The 13,055-nt window shown below is 57.1% G+C and overlaps 1 protein-coding gene across 1 annotated transcript; it reads left to right on the top strand.

The window, feature by feature from the left end:
• Positions 1-420: 420 nt before the first annotated feature.
• Positions 421-7,102, top strand: LOC140904128 (glia maturation factor gamma). Its single transcript, XM_078850793.1, has 6 exons — positions 421-651; positions 2,209-2,305; positions 2,832-2,881; positions 5,898-5,947; positions 6,547-6,629; positions 7,014-7,102. The coding sequence occupies exons 1-6, from the start codon at positions 421-423 to the stop codon at positions 7,100-7,102; spliced, it is 600 nt and encodes a 199-aa protein (XP_078706919.1).
• The last annotated feature ends 5,953 nt before the right edge of the window (positions 7,103-13,055 follow it).

Genomic DNA, 13,055 nt, shown 5'->3' with positions numbered 1-13,055 from the left:
CACAACACACCTACAAGATCGAACTGTGTGACTGGGTCCTAGGCTATGCCTGGTGCAATCCCCCTTTCAGTGGCAGGGGTGGCTGTCGGTGGTTGATTGACCACGTTGCCCTGGTGTAAAGGTGCGTGCAAGGCGCAGGGCACAGCGGAAGCCGTGTGACCTGCGTGCATCTCGTGTGAAGCTGGCAGGGAGTGGTGGTGGCAGGGATGGGGGGGCGGGGCAGGTGGCCGTTGGTTCAGCTCATCCAAAACAGGATGTGGTGGTACACGGGGAGATCTGTGAGCGCCCTGGGGCTGTGCCAGGCCCCCTCTGCCCTTTTACTTCCCAGTCGCCCTTTGCGCTGTCTTCCCCCCGCTCCCCTTGCCACCGTTCCCTTCCCCCTTTGGCCCCTGGAAGGCAAACCCCTTCCTCTTTCCACACATGGCCAAACCTGCCCTGACCTCCCCCACCCCCACACTTCTCCCTCTTCCCCCAGCAGATCAGTGCTGTCAGAGTGTCCCCGACCGGAGGAACTGCTCTCTGAGCATCCTGTCACAAGGTCAGCGCCAGCCCAACTTGCAGCGAGGAAAGCCGAGAGTCAGGCCGCCCGGCGCTGGGAGGGCAGAGATCGTGGCAGAATGGTCAGGCCGAGCACTGCGTCACGCCGAGGGGGTCAGGAAGGGAGGCGGGGGGGGTGCATCGGAGGCAGGGGGTTCCTTGTGGAGCCGGTGTTGCGTGTCCCCACTCCCCAGCTCCCCTGCAAAGCTTGGATCTGGGATTCGGGGCATGTCCGAATTGAGTCTTTCGCTCCAAGGGGCTGGGGTGGGAAGGCGGGAGGCCACGTGCCCATGGGTGGCAGCTCTGGGCCCCGCACCCTGCAGCAAGAGGGGTTTGCAAGCGCCGAGGTTTCAGCGGCGCCGCGTGGCACCCGCAATGTCTCTGGGGTGGGAGGCGCAGAAAAGGTACCTGTGCCCGGGGATGCCGGGCAGCAGCCTGTGGGTTGGGGAAACTGCCCACCGGACTCCTCTGGGGGAGGCGGGAGAGCAGGCACTTAGCAGGGTGCCAGCATTTGATGGCTATCCTGGGCGCCCCCCACGACCCTGGGGTCAAAGGCGGTTGGGAAGAGTGGCTGGGTACAGGAGAGTTTCTTCACCTGTCATCTGTGTATCAACCAATCCCCATCCCCACCCTCTATGTGGGTGTGAGGCTGGGTGTGTGACAATGGCTGTGAGTCTGTGTGTGACAATGGCCTTGTGTGTGACAATGGGTGTGAGTCTGTGTGACAATGAGTGTGTGTGAGAGAGATAATGGGGGTGTGTGACAGTGGGTGTGAGTCTCTCTGTGTGTGACAATGGCTGTGTATGTGACACGGGGTGTGTGTGTGTGTGACGATGAGTATGTGTGTGACAATGTGTGTGGGTGTGGGTGTGACAATAGATGTGTGTGAAAATGGATCTGTGTGTGACAATGGGTGTGAGTCTCTGTGTGTGTGACAATGGGTGTATGTGACAATGGGTGTGAGTCTCTCTGTGTGTGACTGTGTGTGTGTATGTGTGACAAGGGCTATATGTGTGACAATGGGTGTGAGTGTCTGTGTGTGTGACAATGGCTGTGTGTGACAATGGGTGGGCATCTGTGTCTATGTGACAATGGGTGTGTGGGTGTTTGTGAGTCTCTGTGTGTGTGTGTGTGTGTGTGTGACACTGGCTGTGTGTGAGATTGACCATGTGTGTGGAGGGGTGGGGGGTGGGAGGCGTGCGCGTGTGCACTTCTCAGCTGGTGGGTCTCAGCTGAACAGACGATGAAACATTTTGGGCCCACAACCACGATGGCTGCCCCCTCCCTTTCCCACCACAAGGGGGCAGTGACCTACATGCGCGTGAGCTCTCCCTTCCCTGCGCCCCGGGCATGGCGCGTCCCCTGCAACTGGGCAGGGCTCTGCCAGAGCGGTGTACGCTTCACGGTGGGCAGGAGGAGGCTGTTTCCTCGGCAACAACCCTGGGCTACTCCAGGCCTGGCCTGTCCCAGCAGGGGGCGCTGTGGGGTGCAGGGCAGGAATGCTGGCTGTGGGGCAGAGCTCCCAGTTTCTGCCAGCAGGGAGTGCTGTGGGGTGCAGGGCAGGAACGCTGGCTGTGGGGGACAGCTCCCCGCCCCTCCAGGTTGGGGCTGGGGGGGTCCTGCAGGGAGCCAGGCTGCCCCAGCCCCCTCTCACGGCCAGTCTCTCTGCAGTCGGACTCCCTGGTCGTGTGCGATGTGGACCCCGCGCTCAAGGAGAAGCTGAGGAAATTCCGCTTCCGGAAGGAAACCAACAACGCGGCCATCCTCAGTGAGTGTCCCCGGGCTGGCTCCCTCCCCAGGGGCACGATCCCCGACCCTTCTCCGTCTCCCTGACCCCCAGTGTCGCTCGCCTTGGTGGATCTTCCGCTCAGCCTGCGCCCTGGACAGCCGCTGGGGCCAGCTTCTCCCAGCAGGGGGCGCTGTGGGGAGCGGGGCAGAAGCGCTGGCTATGCGGGGAGCCCCCGGCTACTCCAGCTCTGGCCTGTCCCAGCAGGGGGCGCTGTGGGGAGCGGGGCCGGAGCGCTGGCTATGCGGGGAGCCCCCGGCTACTCCAGCTCTGGCCTGTCCCAGCAGGGGGCGCTGTGGGGAGCGGGGCCGGAGCGCTGGCTATGCGGGGAGCCCCCGGCTACTCCAGCTCTGGCCTGTCCCAGCAGGGGGCGCTGTGGGGAGCGGGGCCGGAGCGCTGGCTGGGGATCGTTCAGAGTCCCGGAGGGGAAGGCCGCGCTGCTCAGGTACCTGCTGGCGGAGGTGGCCCCTGTGCAGATCATGACCCTCGCTCCGTCTTCTCTCCCCAGTGAAGATTGACAAGCAGCGGCAGCTGGTGGTGCTGGAGGAGGAATTCCAGGTGGGGACCTTTCACGCCCGTCTTCCAGCTACCTTTGGAAAGCTCAGTTAGGTTAAAGGCCCCGCGGGCAGCAGACCTGTGCCTAGCTCCTCCCAGATGCCGCTGTGCCGCAGAGCTCCCATGGCGCCCGCGGGGCTAGAACCCAGCTCCTCTTGCTTCAAAACCCAGCCCCCTTGCCACGGGAGCTAGAGAAGCAAACCTTGTAAGCACCATAGGGGAGTATGGGGTGTGGAGGTGGCAGTCTGATTGTCTCCACTAGAGGGCAGCGTTCTCAGGCTCTCACGCACACACAGAGCAGGTGTCAATTGCTCCAGCAGGGGGCAGTGCGCACATGCACACACACACGCACACACACACAGAGGCAGGGGTCATCCCCTCCAGCAGGGGACGGCAGGGACGGACAGACAGACAGACAGACAGAGCAGGGGTCATCCCCTCCAGCAGGGGACGGCAGGGACGGACAGACAGACAGACAGACAGAGCAGGGGTCATGCCCTCCAGCAGGGGGCGGCAGGGACGGACAGACAGACAGAGCAGGGGTCATCCCCTCCAGCAGGGGGCGGCAGGGACTGACAGACAGACAGACAGACAGAGCAGGGGTCATCCCCTCCAGCAGGGGACGGCAGGGACGGACAGACAGACAGACAGACAGAGCAGGGGTCATGCCCTCCAGCAGGGGGTGGCAGGGCCGGACAGACAGACAGACAGACAGAGCAGGGGTCATGCCCTCCAGCAGGGGGCGGCAGGGACGGACAGACAGACAGAGCAGGGGTCATGCCCTCCAGCAGGGGGCGGCAGGGCCGGACAGACAGACAGACAGACAGAGCAGGGGTCATGCCCTCCAGCAGGGGGCGGCAGGGCCGGACAGACAGACAGACAGAGCAGGGGTCATGCCCTCCAGCAGGGGGCGGCAGGGACGGACAGACAGACAGACAGAGCAGGGGTCATGCCCTCCAGCAGGGGGCGGCAGGGCCGGACAGACAGACAGACAGACAGACAGAGCAGGGGTCATGCCCTCCAGCAGGGGGCGGCAGGGCTGGACAGACAGACAGACAGACAGAGCAGGGGTCATGCCCTCCAGCAGGGGGCGGCAGGGCCGGACAGACACACACTCACACATACACCCAGGTCCCCATCCCTCCAGCAGGGACACACGCAGAGCAGGTGCCCATTGCTCCAGCAGGGGGCAGCAGACACACAGAGAGCAGGGCTCATCCCCTCCAGCAGGGACAAGGACAGAGGACCCGCTCACAGACACGCAGAGCAGGTGCCCATTGCTCCAGCAGGGGGCAGCGTGTGCACACGCACACACACACACACACACTTTCACTCTCCCTGCATCTTGCCCTCTAAGGTCTAGTGCCCTGCCCTTGTGGCGGGGGGGGGGCACGTGGCCCCGAAAGGAACCCTGCTCTCTTTCCAAACAGTGGTTTGCGTTCTGAGTTCCCTGCCTGGCTGCATGCGACGCCCCGGCAGCGCGTCGAGAACCCACGCAGGCAGGAGGAGTAGAAATTGAATTTACCCTCGAATGAAAGAGCCCCGGGGAGGTGCCACGGCGCGCACCAGTCGATTTCATACTTAGTTCGATCCGAGCCTGCGGTTTTTACAACCTGAATGAAGCTGCCACAGTTTCCGGCTTGCTGCACTGGAACAAGGGATTCCTGCAGCGCTGAGGTCAAACGCACCGTGGAGACTACGAAGCCTGAGTTAGATCCCGCCCCGAGAACTAGGACTGACCCCGAACCAACTGCATGGGCCCCGTTATCTAGGTGCTGTATGTAAGAAACGCATAGAAAGTCCAGTCCCCAAAGCGCTCACTGTCTCTGATGAGAGGAGAATGAAGGTCACTTTACACCGGTGAGGGCAATATCTTTAGCCTCACAGAAAGGGAAACTGAGGCACAGAGCAGGGCCATGACTCGCAAAAGCCTGGTGTCCTGCATCCCAGCACCCTGCCCATTAGACCATACTGCCTCTTGCCACCAGTTTCTCCCATTGGTTTCAGATCAGGTTCACTGTCTATATGACCCATTCTTCTCCCCTCGGCTGGCTGGTCTATATAAAAGGAAGCAACTTACTATTGCTATCAGTTAGTGGAGTAAATTCTTTATTTAGAGATTCCAAGGCCAGAAGGAACCATGGTGACCATCTAGTCTGACCCCCTGGATAACACAGGCCAAAGAACTTCCCCCGAATAATCCTAGAGCAGAGCTTTAAGGAAAACATCCCGTCTGGATTTAAAGATGGTCTGTGATGGAGAATCCACCCCGACCTTGGATTCCCTTCCCTGTTAAACCGTTAAATCCATGGCTCCATTTCCCTCAAGATTTCCCTCAATGGCTCTGATGCACCTTTCAGCCGTGAGCTCAGCTGTTGATCCAGGCATGTTGATCTTGGCGTGTCTCTGGGGGAGCAGCAGCACCCCAGAGTCTGTCTCCAGGTGGCAAAATGCCACAAAAGCAGTTCCTCTGTGCACCAGCGTTGCCCCTTGCCTCTGGGTCTGTGCCCTGGCAGCGGCAGGAACCTCCCGGCTCCCTGTTGTCCTGTGTAAGGAGTGGCCCTTCCTGCCCTTCCACTGGGCCACCCCTCCTACCGCCGCCCAGCTTGGGAGAGAACCCAGGAGTTCTGATTCCCAGCCCCCCGCCCGCTCTAACCGCTAGCCCCCACTCTCCTCGCAGAGCTGAGTGGGGAACCCAGGAGTCTTGATTCCCATCCCCCGCTGCTGTGACCTGCTAGACTCCCCTCCCTTCCCAGATCTGGGGAAAGAACCCAGGAGTTCTGGCTCCCAGGACTTGCTTTGTTCTAACCACTTTGCCAGGCAGGGACCGGAGTCAGAACTCCTGGGTTCCACATCTGGCTCCGCCACTGACTTGCTGGGCAACCTAGGTCAAGTCCCTGCCCTGTTCGGTGCCTCAGTTTCCCCATCTGTACAATGTGGGTGACAGGGAGCCTCCTTGTCCTCTTCCTCGCTCTGCCATCCCCCTTAGTTGATGCAGCCTTTGGCGTCTCTCCCACAGGACATCTCTCCGGAGGAGCTGAAGAGCGAGCTGCCAGAGCGCCAGCCCCGATATCCTTCTGCCGTGGGGCGGGGAGGGGGCATCCGAGCCAGCTGGCAGGGCACGGGCCTCGCACATGGTGGCAGGATGCCAGGAGTATGCATGAGGGATGTGTGTGTGGGGGGTGTCCCCTGGGATCATCCTCACCCCCGGGAGAGGAGGGGTGCCTGGGCTGTGGGCAGGGGAAAATGTCCCTTGTCCCCAGCTTGGATCAGATTTGAGATCAGAGGGGGCTGCAGGGAGCAGCCAGGGGATCAGAGCAGCAGGGGGCAGCGCAGAGAGGGAGAGAAAAATGAGCCCCTCTTGTGGGGGGGTGTACCCCACAGCCCCCCTGCTTGTGGCTCTGCAGTGTGGTGGGAGGCTGGGCAGGTGCCCCAGAGCTTCAGGCTTTGGGCCAACCCGCCCCGGGCCCTGGAGGGCTGGGGTCCTGGGAGATCCCAGTGTGTCTGACAGCTGGCAGGGCTTACATGGGTGGGGGCAGCCCGGAGCAGGTATCAGGGCGGGGGCAGGACCAGCCAGGAGGGTGAAGAGATGGAGAAGGATAGAGACAGGAGCATTTCAGTGTGGCCCAGCTCAGCCGAGAAGCAGCTGCCTCCTTGACTGGGGCTACCTTTGTGGTGTACAGTTATAAATACGTCCATGATGATGGGCGCATCTCCTACCCGCTCTGCTTCATCTTCTCCAGCCCCGTCGGTGAGAACCAGGGGGAGTGGGGTCTAGTGGTTAGAGCAGGGGGGCTGGGAGCCAGGACTCCTAGGTTCTCTCCCTAGCTCTGGGAGGGGAGTGGGGTCTAGTGGTTAGAGCGGGGTGGGGATGGGAGCCAGGACGCCTGGGTTCTATCCCAGCTCTGGGAGGGGAGGGGGGTCTAGTGGTTAGGGCTGGGATAGGGCTGGGAGCCAGGACTCCTGGGTTCTATCCCAGCTCTGATAGGGGAGTGGGGTCTAGTGGTTAGAGCAGGGGGGCTGGGAGTCAGGACTCCTGGGTTCAATCCCAGTGCTGGGAGGGGAGGGAAGTCTAGTGGTTAGAGCTGGGCACCAGGACTCCTGGGTTCTATCTCTGTCTCTCCCCATGGGGCAGGGTGCAAGCCGGAGCAGCAGATGATGTATGCTGGGAGCAAGAACAGGCTGGTGCAGGCAGCTGAGCTCACCAAGGTACCAGGGCAGTGATGCCCTTTCGGGCTCTTCCCATGGGCAGCACCGGCACCCCATAGCCCCCTCATCCAAGCTGCCGGCCACATACCCATGCTGGGGCTGGGTGGGCTACCCAACCCCTCCCCTCTGGCCCACGTTGGAAGGGGCTGTCGCTTTCCCCTCCCCTGCACCCTGCTCTGCCTTGTCCCAGGGCCGGGGGGCTGCCCTAGGGCATGGGGGTCTTATCGCTTCCTCGCCCCCGGGGCCTCCCACCCATCTGACGGGGACCTGCCCTCATACCTGGGACCTAGCCAGGACCATCCCTGGATTGCCCCGTAGATGGGATCCCCCAGCCCCTATAGCTGGGATCGGTACCCCCCCCAAAGCTGGGATTTACTGCTCCCCCATTCAGCATCCACACCCCTGGATCGAGGCTCCGCTCTGGAACGAACAATGGAACGTGCATGATCAGCAGGAATGTGAAACTGCCGGGCCAAAACAGAGGCAGACTGATGAAAAAAGGCATGGCTTTCAATGGGGTCAGAAAAAAGGGAATTTACCTGACCATGCAACGCGCGATCGGCGCGTGCATTGCCCTCAGTGAGTGGCCCAGGCAGAGGGGTATGACTGCGAATATGAGCAACAAAGTAAGGGAAATGACGAGTGGCAATAAGATGCTGCAAAGACAAAAACAGGCGAAGGAGGTCTGCATCAACCTGAGGGGTAATGAGGGCAAGGGGTAAATGATCAATTACCTGATAAACATAATGGGTATCCACAATTAAATTAAAGGGACAATCAGCAAAAAGTTGAAAGGCCAAAATAACAGCAGCCAATTCTGAACGCTGTGCAGAACACTGAGGCAGTGTAAAACGAGAATGCCAACGAGGGGGGTCACCCAACTGTAAGTGACTACACCTCGGTGGGGAGAGCCATCAGTAAAAAGAGTGACAGCGGAAACAACGGGTTGAGAGCGGCTAAGACGATGAACAACTAGGGGCACCTTTTGGGTAATGACCAACCGAGGATCTTTTGGAGGATTGTAAGAAATCTCTCCCACATAATCACAAAGAGCAACCTGCCAGGCCAAGGAGGTGTGGCACAAAGAGTCAAATTCAGTACGGGACAAGGGGAGCACAATGGCAACTAAATCAGTGCCAGTGAGTTGCACTGCACGGTGGCGGGCTTTACGAACAAGATCAGATAGGGCATCTAAATACGGATAAATATTTCGAGGAGGGGTGGATGAAAGGTATAGCCATTCTATAATAGAGACGGCTGTGTCTGTACGGGGTAGAAACAGAGCCGCAGTTGGCGTATGAGGGGTGGCAAGAAGAACCAATCGTAAGGGACGGACCTCTGGGAGTCTGTCCACAAACTGCTGACTCAATGCTGCATTGATTTGTCGAATGCAGGCAGTATGCTTTTCAGTGATGGCAATAACCGCACCCGGTGCCCGGGCTCCATGCAGGGGCTCAAACAACGGCTGCAGCATTGAAGTGGGGAGACGAAAGTAGGGCTGAATCCAATTTAAATGACCCAAAATCTGTTAAAAGAAAAGGAGTACTTGTGGCACCTTAGAGACTAACCAATTTATTTGAGCATGAGCTTTCGTGAGCTACAGCTCACTTCAATTTAACAAGGGTTAGGGGTTGAGGTAGAATTAATTCCGGACGAACCGGAGCAGCATAGGTTTGTAAAACCTTATATCCGAGGTAGTGGTAGGGATAAGAGCATTGGATTTTTTCTGGTGCCACTAACAGGCCATTTTGGCCGAGAATCTGAGATAAAGATTCAAGCTGTTGTGCCGTAACCCGGGGACCACTTAGCAAAATGTCATCCTTGTAATGGAAAAGGGGAAAGGGGCAAGGGCCCGATCCACAAAAAGCTGACACAAGCTTGGACTATTTTGCATTCCCTGGGGCAAGACCTTCCACTGATACCTTTGAGAGGGTTGCTGATTATTATATTGTGGCACCATAAATGCAAATTTTTCGCGATCTTGTGGGCAAAGGGGGATGGTGAAAAAACAATCTTTTAAATCTAACACACAAAGTTGATCGGTTTGAGGAATTAAATTTGGATTTGGTAAGCCAAATTGCAAGGGGCCCATAGGTTGGATGCGTTTATTTATTTCCCTTAAATCATGTAACAGCCGCCAAGCACCCGATTTTTTCTTAATAACGAACACCGGGGTGTTCCAGGGACTAGTGGAGCTCTCCAATCGCTGTGCTTGCAAATGCTGCTGCACAAGCGAATGAAGCGCTTTTAGCTTTTCTAGAGGGAGGGGCCACTGGTCAATCCATACGGGCTCTAAGGATTGCCATACCAAGGGTAATGCGGAGGGCACGGTGGGTGAGGGAGGGTTTTGGGCCATCAGATGTTAATATCGAGGGTGGTGTCTAACTTTGTAAGTAAATCACGGCCCCAAATATTGAGGTGGACAGGGAGTACAAAAGGGCGGATAGTAGCAAGGGTACGGCCTCCCAGTTTAGAGACTGTGACCCAAGACAAACTGTGGCGCGGGGGTTTACTACCCCCGATTCCCCACAATTCTTTAGAAGGAACCGTAGGCCAACTAACCGGCCACTCCAGATCACGAATCACCGTAACGTCAGCTCCAGTGTCCACCAGCCCTGTAAAAGGAACATCATTTAAGAGAAGTGTTAACTGAGGTTTCGAGGGGCGGACTGACATTGTCAGAGCAACAAGTGGAGAAGACGCGCTGTGAGACGGCGAGTGAGACAACGTCAATCCAAAGCCTCCTCCGCCCCGAGTTCGATCCTCGGCAGCTGGCACCTGATAGGGGACTAAAATCAATTGTGCAATTGACCGTCCACGCGGGAGCGACTGTGGAAGATGAGCCCACACCTGAACCTTAATAATGCCAGTGTAATCAGCATCAATGACCCCTGGAATGACAAAAAAGCCCTGTTTCCCAGCATGTGAGCGAGGGAGAACAAGACCTACAAAGCCGGCAGGGAGAGGTCCCGTCACCTGTGTAGGTATGGCACAGACCTCCCCTGGCAGCCGAAAGTCAGTGTCCTCCTGCATGATCAAATCAAGCCCTGCACTTCCAGCAGTCACCGCCCTCATAGAGTCTACGGATTTTAAGGCAGAGGAGCGGTTGTCTGAGTGGGAAACACCCCCGTTTGGCCCTGGGTTCGGGGGGGACCGGTCGCGCGGTTTCCCGACCCACTACAACACTGATTAGCCCAATGATAACCTTTGCCACACTTGGGGCACTTCTTTGAGGGTCAGGCTGGTGCCTTAGATGAGCGGCACTCCCGCTGAAAATGACCCTCCTTACCACAGCAGTAACAACGCTTCCCCTCCTTCCCGGTTTTTCTCAGGGCGGCAGCCAGAACTCCAGCCTTGTGGGCTTGTGTGCCAATGTTCTGGCACGCCCGCAGCATGTCTGAGAGCTCTAAAATACCAGAGGCTTGCGCTGCCTGGAGAGCACGGCGGCAATCCTCGTTTGCATTTTCAACTGCCAATTTTAACAGGAGCTCGTGAGCTGCCTCAGTGTTATCCACCTGTCGGAGGATAGCCTCATGCAATCTGTTGGTAAAATCCAAAAAGGACTCTGAGGCACCCTGACGGATACTGACAAAGCTTTTGGTAGGCTTGCCTGAATCCGGGACCTTCTTGAAAGCATGCTGGGCACAGGTGGAAATAATGGGGAAGACGGCCTGAGGGAGCTGAGACTGCATCTCAATAGTAGCAAACGGGCCCTCCCCTGCCAAATGCTCATAAATGATACCGTGCTCTCTATGTACCTGAGCTTGGCGTTCTGCCATCTGCCGATACTCACTACGCCAAATAACATACTGACTGGGTGATAACATCATGCGCAGCAGCGTTTTCCAATCCTCAGGGATTAGGGAGTACCCAGTACCTATCCCTTCAATGAGACCATGCACAAAGGTGCTAGTCAGGCCAAACTCATGAATTGCTTTCTTTACCTCTCTAACCACTGAGTATGGCAAAGTGGTCCAGGTGCCCACGGGGTTGCCCTGGTCATCATTCTGCCAGGTCACCGGGCAAACTGAGACCAGATCAGCCAGCTCCTCCGCTGTAAGATCTGATCAAGCTTTCGCTGCGTGAACCATTTGTTGCACCAGTGAAAGCTTCTGAGCAGATACAGATGACCCTCCGGGGGGCCCCGGAGCATGGGGCCCCACGGACGGAGGGTGATCACACACCGGCTCCGGTGGGGAAGGCAAGGGAGGCGGTGGTAATGAAGACACTGGGGGCAAAGCAGGGAGAGGGGGGGCTGTGGGTACGGGAGAGGGTCTTTCCGAAGCGACACGCTGGGTTGCATCGGTAGAAGGGGGGAGAGCTGCAACGGGGATGGCTACAGGAGCCGACGGGCGTGGCGAGATCACCAGCCTCGTGAAAGAGGACCTATCCGAGGTGACACACAGTATCGCGTCGCGACAGAGGTGCCAGGCATGTAAAGCCTGCACGGGCGCCCAAGGCTCTTCGTGCAATGTCTGGCCCAATCGCTCCCAGTCCGCTAGCTTAAGGCTTCCGGCTTCAGGATACCACGGGCACTGGGCACGCACCTCCTGTAGCAGGAGAGTAAGTGCTCGAACGGGGCAGTCATGCTGAGCCTTACGCAGCAAATACTGCAGCTCATTGCGGTGTTGCACTTGCAAAGCAGAGAGGGAGCTTCCCATACTTACCACAATGAAAAATACTCACCGGGATCCACGAAGCAGATGAGTGACGCGCCTGAAACCCTTGCCGGGCGAGGTGAGTGCTGAGGGCCCCACGTTTGGGCGCCAGTTGTGGCAGTTCAATGATGAGACAGAACACAGCTTTATGCAAGCAAGCAGGCTGGTCAGCTGAGATGGGCTGTTCTGCCCCCCGCCTTCCACCTTCTCCTTTTATTATATTTCTCCCCCTTAAGCATTACACACTGCTACCGCAAAAAGATACACAAAGGAATGTATGACGTTGATTAATATACTTATTTACCATCCTTTATCTACTACAATCCTGGTTCTCAGGCCTTGAGCCCAGGCTAAGAAAGCTTCCCACAGTCGCTGTCCCAACAATCAAGTTCTCATGGTTCATATCTAGCCCTTGTCCTTGGATAGAGCAATGTGTGCATTGCTTCTACAAAACAGTCAGGGTGTGCCCTGCCTGCTTCCAGGTGGAACAGCTAAACATGAACCCTTCAAAAGCCAATGGCATTTTGGGTTGTATAAGTAGGGGCATAGCCAGCAGATCAAGGGACGTGATCGTTCCCCTCTATTCAACATTGGTGAGGCCTCATCTGGAGTACTGTGTCCAGTTTTGGGCCCCACACTACAAGAAGGATGTGGATAAATTGGAGAGAGTCCAGCGAAGGGCAACAAAAATGATTAGGGGTCTGGAACACATGACTTATGAGGAGAGGCTGAGGGAACTGGGATTGTTTAGTCTGCAGAAGAGAAGAATGAGGGGGGATTTGATAGCTGCTTTCAACTACCTGAGAGGTGGTTCCAAAGAGGATGCTTCTAGACTATTCTCAGTGGTAGAAGATGACAGGACAAGGAGTAATGGTCTCAAGTTGCAGTGGGAGAGGTTTAGGTTGGATATTAGGAAATACTTTTTCACTAGGAGGGTGGTGAAACACTGGAATGCGTTACCTAGGGAGGTGGTGGAATCTCCTTCCTTAGAAGTTTTTAAGGTCAGGCTTGACAAAGCCCTGGCTGGGATGATTTAATTGGGGATTGGTCCTGCTTTTGAGAAGGGGGTTGGACTAGATGACCTCCTAAGGTCCCTTCCAACCCTGATATTCTATGATTCTATGCTTCCTGGATAAATACCATAAAATCAGTGTATTAGGTGTGGCAAGTTTCTCAGGCCTGAGACAGGAGTTGCTTGTTAACAGCAGTGACGCCTTTGCCAATTGGCACCAAAGAGTTTTTGTCGCACATGCACTGAGCTATATAGTCACACCCTGATATAATAGAAAGGCCAGCACAAAAAAGAGGGA

This window comes from Lepidochelys kempii, chromosome 28, assembly GCF_965140285.1.
Source record: "Lepidochelys kempii isolate rLepKem1 chromosome 28, rLepKem1.hap1, whole genome shotgun sequence".
In the NCBI taxonomy this organism is placed as follows: domain Eukaryota; kingdom Metazoa; phylum Chordata; order Testudines; family Cheloniidae; genus Lepidochelys; species Lepidochelys kempii.
This window is presented reverse-complemented; position numbering and strand designations above follow the sequence as displayed.

Excerpts from the sequence above, each read along its gene's own strand:
- LOC140904128 (XM_078850793.1), top strand. The coding sequence starts at position 421 with ATGGCCAAACCTGCCCTGACCTCCCCCACCCCCACACTTCTCCCTCTT. Across the intron at positions 2,306-2,831 it reads CAACAACGCGGCCATCCTCA|TGAAGATTGACAAGCAGCGG; the intron begins GTGAGTGTCCCC and ends TTCTCTCCCCAG. Across the intron at positions 2,882-5,897 it reads TGCTGGAGGAGGAATTCCAG|GACATCTCTCCGGAGGAGCT; the intron begins GTGGGGACCTTT and ends TCTCTCCCACAG.